We start from the raw sequence: 9,130 nt of genomic DNA on the forward strand, positions 1-9,130 counted from the left end.
GATGGATTGATGGATGGATGGACAGATGATGGATGGATGGGTGAATGAATGGGCGGACAGATGGATGATGGATGGATGGATGGATGGACAAGAGATGGATGGGTGTATTGATGTTTGGATGAATGGATGGACAGATGAACAAATGGATGGATGGATGGACATACAGATAGATGGACGGATGATGAAGAGACAGATAGATGGATGGATGGAAAAATGGCTGACTGGATGATGGATGAATAGATGGGCACACAGACAGATGGATGGATGAACTGACAGATGGATGGATGAACTGACAGATGGATGGCTGGATGGGGGGCCTTACAATGATGACAACAAATAGCACTTATATATGAACAGACAGATAGATGGATGGATGGATGGATGGATGGCTGGATGGATGAATGGATTGGCCTGACAAACAGACAGGCAGATAGATGGATGGATGAATGGACAGATGTATGAATGGATGAATGGACATACAGATGGATGGGTGGACAGATGGAGGAACGGACAGATGGATGCAGATCTTGTGAATTGGAATAGTTTGAACACAGAACATGCAGGAAGCCACAGGTGAGCCAGACAACTCTCTGCGTGAAACAAACTGCATTACAACGTTTTCATCCTGCTTGTGTTCGAACGTTACCTCTGACTGCCATCAGTGACGACAGGCTCCATCGTAATATTCTCCTCCACATTGAAAAGAGGGCGCAGAGAGCCATACCAAGTGTTGACCAAGGTGAGCTTATAGAAGCCTGCACATTCAACACAACAGTCACATGTTTTTGTTCCTCTCTTTTCAGCTTTTGTCAGACAGTCACAGCAAACAGTACCAAGAAAAATGCACTTCATTAGAAATTCTGCACCGTTCACAACAAGGAGCTGTAAGGAAACTCAACAATGCTCCTCCTCCACATTTTACCGTGGGACCTTGGGAGTGCAAGTGGCTGAGCATTTACTGCTCTGTTGTTGCATTGCCCTTTGCTGTCACTTAACTCAAAATAAACAATTGTAGAATAAGCAAAGGAGAGAGATTGTCTTTTGTAACAGTTTATTTTACCGTTGTTCTGGAGGTCTTGTATCTTCTGATGTGGTACTGAGATGCAGTCTACACTAGTGTGCTTTTCTGTCCTAGGACCACAGAAGCTCATTATTTTTAATCCCTCCTCCAGATTCTGGTGTTGTACCTCAAGTTCTGAAAAATAAAACACAGTAAAAAGTAACATTTTAGGGTATATTTTAAATTTAATATAGAATATAAAAAGTTTTTTTTTTTTTTAATACAGGTAAAATATAATTATACAGTGCACAATCATGTTGACGCAAGTTATCCGTGATGAAAACTGCTAGAAAACAATATAAAAAAAAACCCATTAGGATTACTGTAAAACCCTTTATAACTTTCTCATACCTTTATGTACTAATGACATAAGTTTTTATTTTAGTTATGTTTGCTTCCCTTCTACTCCTCAGCTGATATTTTCTATGGTCAAACTTCACCACTTGCTCTTGCCAAGATCGGACGCTTTTCCCTTCCTCTCCCTCTCCGCTTTGCTCTCTGTCTGTCTGTCTATGAAACTGTTTCTGAGACTCTCTTGCATTTCTTCCGAACCATAATTATGGACTTGATTTGACCAGTTGGTCCCTCAACTCAATTTACAACATTTCTTCGAAGAGAAGACAGGCTTTAGGCAAGCCGATTTGCCCTGTTGGCACGCACGCAGCTGGATATCTCATCGACTGGAAAACTTGATGATGTGTCTATCTCTGCTGCCATTTGTAGATTTTAAGGATGCATATTTAATTGGATTCACGATAAATGGTTCCTGCTTTTTGGATTCGGCTGGTTGCAACAATCAAGAAAGTCGTTGGCAGCAAATTTGGACCCGATCACGCTGCTTGCATTTATGATGGCTTGGTTCGTGCCTTGAGTACCCGGACTCAAACTCTTTGGGCAGAATGGATCAGCTTTCAGGGATTTTACTCAATCACGTCCCATCGGTGTGGCCATGTAATTTGGACATTTCGGAACCGAGTGGACCAACACAGACACAGACTCAAGGTATATGTCATGAAGTTCTCCCTGTCCCCAAAACAACTGCATGTTTATCTGAATTTGGCTCCCTTGGCTGGCCTTGAAGGTCATCTGATCGGAATTCGCTTGGAGAATAAGCGATCTGACGCTCACCACCCCCTCCCTGAGGAATTTCCAACTGATGACCAGATTAAATCAGCTGAATAAACATTGTATCATCATTTCAGGACTCACTTAATATGAAAAATAAATTTTATTAGAATTTGCTATGGGCTTATCCTGATGCATGCTCAATAATCCAGGTATAAAAATCTAAAAAAGTTAAATCTGGTCCTCTGGACATTCAAAAAAACAAAACAAAGCAAAACAACAAAAAATGTAGAAACGTTTCGTCTCTCGTCCGAGAGACTTCTTCAGTCTGAGGTGCTGTTTTCAGCTCAGTCTCTTAAATAGCACCTTCTCAGAGTGGATCAACCAGTTTGAGAAGGTGCTATTTAAGAGACTGAGCTGAAAACAGCACCTCAGACTGAAGAAGTCTCTCGGACGAGAGACGAAACGTTTCTACATTTTTTGTTGTTTTGCTTTGTTTTGTTTTTTTTGAATGTCCAGAGGACCAGATTTAACTTTTTTAGATTGCTATGGGCTTGTTTCAGATGTAATGGACATGGGGATGAAAAACAAAGAAGATGACAAAGCAGAAAAGGAGAGAAGGGTTAAAAGGTAAAGAAGGCGATAGGAATAGAGGAGAGAAACCGAGAAAAACCGAGAAACCACAACAACAAAAAAATATAATGATACTTGTAACATCATTAGAAAGTATTTTATACAGTACATGGTAATACAAGATATATTTGATGGCCACCACAACCCAACTGAGTGTGTATCTTGCAGTGGACTCGGCCTCCGACCAAAACCTGCCTCTGAGGACCTTCATGGGACAGGAACTGTTATTTCATTGACTTGAACCCAGAAATACAAATTAGCTCATCCAGAGACTGTCTAATTGTATCCTGAAGTAATCAATTGAAAGAACACTCTTCTTTTATATTATCATCACTATTTTACAATATCTTGATAAATCAAAAGTGTGGTTAGTTCAAACCATTTCTAAATGTTGAAGTGAACCACTCATTTTAAATCAACTGTGAAACAGTATTAATGATTTTTTAATCCTCATTTAAATTAGAAATCAAGTTAAAATGTCTATTTTACAAAGTAATTATGCATTTTTGATCTTCTGTCTAAATGAGAAGTAGTGATCTCGGTCAAGAGTCAGGAAGCAAGTATAAGAACGAAGTGCTTTGTTTTTAAAACTCTCAGACAGTAAATAAGAAAACTGGCACCTGTAAGTCTGTCATTTCTCTAAAATATTTTCTTGTCTGTAACTAACCGTTCTCAAAACATTCCTGCTGTTTTCTTGACTTGTAATGACCCTCTGACATCACTAGAACCACTCCCTGTTGGTTGCTTCAACCAATCAGGAGGTCCTAAAGTGAAAACTCTTTAAAAGTCAACACTTCCTGGAACTATTCATTTCTTGAGTTCTGGAGTTCTTGAGTTCTGGAGTTCTTGAGTTCTAGAGTTCTTGAGTTCTGGAGTCAGTGCGGCTGTTCTGCAGTTCTCAGTCTTGAGTTCTCAGTCTTGAGTTGAACTCAGTCTTCATGGAGTCTTCACTTCTGAGTGAAAACTCTGAACGGACTCACAGATGCTTGCTGTGAGTCCATCTGGGCATAAATGCCCTACAACTTCGAAGGGAGCTGAGCCTGTTTGTTGAACGGATAAGTGACACGACTTCGGACGATTCTCAGCCATCCTTACCGGAGACGCTGGAAGGTCGCATTGAAATGGACTCCTGTTCCTGAGCGGAGGTATCCCAGCAAAGGTAACGAGTCGTGACGCGAAGTGTACCGGAGGTGAGCTGGTATTGAAAGGAGCGTGCCATCCTGGTCCGAACAGACACTCCCTTTATACATCTTCCTTCAAACCTCTCCATTTAAACTCCTCATATTTCCCATCTTTAAAACTCTTCTACTTCTCCAGTAATTAACCTAGATGTCTTCAGAAATGTCTGTTGTTTTTATTAAGTAAAACGTGCCAAGTTTTATTAATCAGAACCAGATCAACTAATCAAGTGTACAATGTTTTGATGTTAAATTTTGATTCTGTTCAATAAATGACCACATTTATTTTGATGGGTCAAAGAAAATTAACGTCTCATGTCACTGATTAAACCATCTACACACAGTTACTTCTGTCACATGGCTGTAATTAGCTTGAAAAACAGAGAACCCGTTATTTAAATTATATTGTAGTGAAGGTACAGCAAAGTTGACCTTGACACACTACAATCTGATAAACACCTGAATCTAAACACCTGTGTGAGCATGCTTATCACTATAAGGTTTCTCCATAAAAATGTTCAATAATGGATGTGAGGACCCACAGGCCCATCCCCACAGGACATGATGGTAACACAGGGAAGACCGGAACCACAGACACACAGCGGCCCCCAAGCCCAGAACTCCAGGAGTCCCCCAACAGGGACGCCCACACCCCCCCGGGGGGGAGAAGCAAAGGGAAGCCCTGGACGATCCCCAGCCACCACAATGCAGAAACCCCAGGAGGCTGCAGCGACGAGTCCACAGGCCCCGCCGGCAACCCGCCCCTCCAGAGTAGATCCAGCCATGGACACCGAGCCCCGAGTCCCGAGGTCATACCACCCCACAACAGAGGCCCGGCAGAGCCAGGGAACCCAGGCCCCGGCAGAAAGCCACCAGAGCGTGCCCGCACACACCACACTACCCAGCCCCAGATGCCGAGAGCCGCCAATGCAGCAGTGGCGGGGGGGGGGGGGCCCCCCGGGGGGGGGACAACACACCAAATTTGGGGGGGGGGGGGGGCAAAATTGATCCAAGAGAGGGGACCACCCAAAACCCAACCTGAGACATAAACAGGCACACAGAGACAGCCCGACGGACCCTCCGTCAGGCCGTCCATGTGCCCCACCAAACCGACAGCGACCACAAGCCGGCCCCAGGCTGGGGGCCAGAACAGCAAGGAACAACAGCCAAGGAAGGCCGGCCCAGTGCACCACTGCTTACCTACAGCCCCACACCACAGACCCGGAGAGGCCTCGGCACGCCACCCATGCACCCCCCACACACACACACACAGCACCCACCACCATGAATATTACATCAGGCCTACCAGCCAGCACCCCGTCAAAGTGAAGCCACGCCCCCGACCGCCGCCATGCACCACCAATGACCACACATGCAACAACCACTGCCGACCCTCCGCCAGAACCCGGCAGCCACCCCAGCCAAAGAGCTGGCCACTGCAACCAGGAGCCCTGATCAAAAGATCCAAACAACCCAGGGAGAACCAGAGCACTGGCCCCACCAACAAATCGCCCCCCAAGGTCCAACACCCACCCACAGCCCAGACCCCAACCAGGCAGCCTACCCCCCCCCCCAGCCCCCAACCCCAAATGTCAAACGGAGAACGAGGGTTTAAGGAAAACAGGAAGACCCAACTCCTCCCTCCTCCCACTCAAATACGGTGTTGATGCATGTTATTATATAGTGTGTTTAAAATGGGGGGATGATGCAGTGACTGGCACAGACCCACCCCCTCCCCAGAGAGCAGGCAGTGCCCGTTCACCTCCCCAACCCGTGCCCAGAACCTTAAATTTCTACATGCTACATATGAGAGAGGGCAGAGGTCCCGGGGGTGAGAATGATTACACATCCCACCCCCTATATGCCACTGTGTGCCCACTCCAGACCCTATATATGCATGTGTCATGAGAATATATGTGAGTGTCTAGGTTGTTTAATAAAATTGGGGCCCAGGTCTCCATGAACCACAGAGATTGAGGATCCTCCCCCGCAGCTCAGTAGTACACCTGAACCCCAAGGCCCTGCTTGAGTGGTGGTGTGATGGAGTGGGCAGAGGAAGACATCAGGATGGGGAGGAACAACTGAGGTGGCAATGCCCTTCCAGGGGGCCAGCTCCCCCACTGACCCCAATAGGCACCCCCATTCGTCGAGATCCACCAGGGGAAGGAGGCTCCAGTGCATCCATCCAGGAGAAGGAGGCAGCCGCACCACCAGGGACCCAGGCCATGGACCGACACATAGCTCAGAGGACCGACCAGAATCTGGGCCAGTGACCCAACCCCCCCCAGAGATCATCTAGACCACTAACCCGATCCCCAGCTCAACACCCAGCCCCTGACAAAAGAGGACACCAAACTCCAGCAGCGACAATCAGCCAGGAGTGCCCGAACAGCCGCAGATAGCGCACCACGACGACCATGAGCGCACCCCCACCCCCACAAAAGGACCGACCAGTCCACCACAGCAACACCCACAATGAGAGTACCCCACACAAGGGAGGGCACATGCCTAACACACCCATGCACCAGCCCAAGACCCCGACAACATACCCGCCAAGACCCGAGACCCCCGGGTCAAGCCGGGACCCCAGCCCGGAAGCGACACTGCCCCAGAACCCCGAACCCGCGCCCACCCCAAACCCACCCAGGAGCAGCCAGGCCACCAGGCCAGTAACCTGCGCCCGCCAGTACAGACTGCCCAGAAGCCTGCATGCAGCCAGCAGAGGTCAACGCCCAGAACCACCAAAGCCACCTCCCCAGTTGAGTGCCATTGCCCCGGGCCCACGACCCCCCCATGCCCCCAGCCCCGATACCCACCCACATCAACAACGATGCCCCACGGGACGAAATCAAAGGGATTTACCCACCTCCACTACGGGTTGGAGCCAATCAAAGAAGCCCAGAGAGATTGTTCTGATGTGGAGGTACAGGCTGTCTCAAGACTGATGTAATCCAACAAAAGGTCTTTATACTGTTCAATACTAAGAGTATTTTTATTTTTCCATTTCATGAGTATAGTTTTTTTTTGCTATACATAAAGCAGTAAAAATTATGTGAATTGACTTTTTCTCCAAGGTGACATCATCTAAATGGCCCAATAAGCAAACTGACGGAGAGAGTGGAATATTATATCTCAGACACTTTGATAAGTCTTCACATATTCGACACCAAAACCTCTGAACAGGTGGACAGAACCAAAATGCGTGGATGTGATTGTCAGGAATATTGTTTGTACACTGTGAGCAAACATTAGATGATGTGAAACCCATCCTGAACATCCGTTGACCTGTGTGTAGTGTACTCTATGAAGGATTTTGTAATGTATTAATTGTAAATCGGGGTTTTTAATCATCTTAAAAGTTCTTAGACATATCTGAGATCAGAAGTTTTGGTCAAAGTTGACTGACAAGTTTGTCTCCCATTTTACAATGGGAAGGGATATTGATTTATCTATTTTAACGAGTGTCTGGTAAACCTTAGATAGTAATTTGGGAGGGTTAAGATTTAGGAATTCTAATACACTTGTTGGTATTTCAATTCTAGTGTTATTAAGGTTAAATTTATTTTTTGTTATAGATTTTATTTGTTGATATTCTAAAAATTTATTCTTATCAATCCCATATTGTGTTATTAATCTGTTGAATGGGATATAGTGTCCAGATCAGCGGCCCCTGCTGGCCCCCATCTGCTCACTTCCCTGCCCCTTCATGACATGCTATATTTTCTGCCATTCTGGTCATAGTTTCTGTTCATGTTTATTATTCTCTTCTTCTGTTTTTTTTTTAAATTTTTTATTGGCGGTTGGCAAACAACTTATGGTGTGCATTACCGCCACCGACTGGTATGGAGTGTGGGTCAGAATGCTTTTTAAAAAATAAATAAATAAATAAATTCTATTTACTTGTGTATGTGTTGTCTGTCCTAATCATATCCTATTGATCAGCTTTGTTTTAATGAAGAACCTTATCAAAATTTTTACACTTTTACTCCCTGACTCTTTCTGTAGTATGTTTGTGATATTTAATGTTTCTTTAATCTTTCCAAGTTCCTCCATCATGTGTCTTCTTTCTCTCTCATATCTCTGACAACTTAAAATCACATGCTCTATTGTTTCTGTCTCTCCACAATACTGACAATTTCCTGTTTCGTGTTTATGTAGTGTGAATAATGTGTTGTTCAGTCCAGTGTGTCCAAATCTCAGTCTTGTTACTAATCTCTCTTCTCTTCTGTTTCTCCCTCCTGTTCTCATCTCTCCCACTCTTCTTTGGATCTTATAATACCATCTACCTTTGTTTTCTTCATTCCATTCTTTCTGACACTTTTCCTTCAGTTTTTCTTTAACCATGCTTCTTGCTTCTGATTTGCTTGTAGTTATTATAAAGTTAACTTGTTGTTTTGTTGCTCTTTTTGCTTCCCTGTCTGCTGCTTCATTTCCTTCAACCCCAGTGTGTGCTGGTACCCACAGAAATACGACTTCCAAACCATCATCATTATTCTGAATAATGTTTGCTGGATTTCTAATAAAATGTCTGCTCTGCTGTCTGAGTGGCTGTGCTGTAAACTTGTAAGTGATGAACTTGAATCTGAACATACTATTGTTTTTAATGGTCTGACATCTTCTATCCATTGTACCGCTAATAATACTGCGAACATTTCCCCGGTGTATACTGACAATCCATTTGTAATCCGTTTAACTTGTTTCTTATGGAACTCTGGTATGATAATTGCTATTCCTACTTTCCCTGTTGTGTCTTTTGATGCGTCTGTGTAAATCTGAACGTAACCATAATAATTATTTATATATTTCTGTACTGTATAGGAGTTAAAAGTGATTTTTTTAATCTTTTTTCTTTTCCATAAGTGTAAAATCTACTTTTGCAGTTGGTAGTATCCATGGTGGTATTGTTGGTAGCGGTATTATTGGACTTATTGTTAGGTTTCTTAATTGAACTTCTTGTATCTTCATTCATTTCCCGCCAAACATCTCATAATATTTAAGACCCTTTTACATTTATCAATAATTTTCTGAATGTGAATATTCCATATTACTTTTTCATCAAACCACATTCCCCAAAACTTTATACTCTTAACTTGTTCTATTTCTTGATTGTATAGTTTCAGTTTGTTGACTTCTGTAATTCTTTTCCATGTAAATATCATTGCCTTTGTTTTTGTCACTGAAAATTTAAACCCCC

General features: G+C 44.1%; 1 protein-coding gene across 1 annotated transcript in view; it reads right to left on the reverse strand.

Annotated features, from left to right (window-relative positions):
* adgrd2 (adhesion G protein-coupled receptor D2) overlaps positions 1 to 9,130 on the reverse strand; it is a 275,891-nt gene that overhangs the window by 206,566 nt on the left and 60,195 nt on the right. The window contains exons 9-10 of the mRNA XM_037680772.1: positions 1,061 to 1,195; positions 647 to 755 (exon numbers count right to left, since the gene is read on the reverse strand). Coding sequence (XP_037536700.1) covers positions 647 to 755; positions 1,061 to 1,195 — 244 coding nt within the window. The remainder of the gene's footprint in view (positions 1 to 646; positions 756 to 1,060; positions 1,196 to 9,130) is intronic.

The sequence above is a fragment of the Nematolebias whitei genome, chromosome 8 (assembly GCF_014905685.2).
Source record: "Nematolebias whitei isolate Nwh7 chromosome 8, NemWhi1, whole genome shotgun sequence".
Lineage (NCBI taxonomy): Eukaryota > Metazoa > Chordata > Actinopteri > Cyprinodontiformes > Rivulidae > Nematolebias > Nematolebias whitei.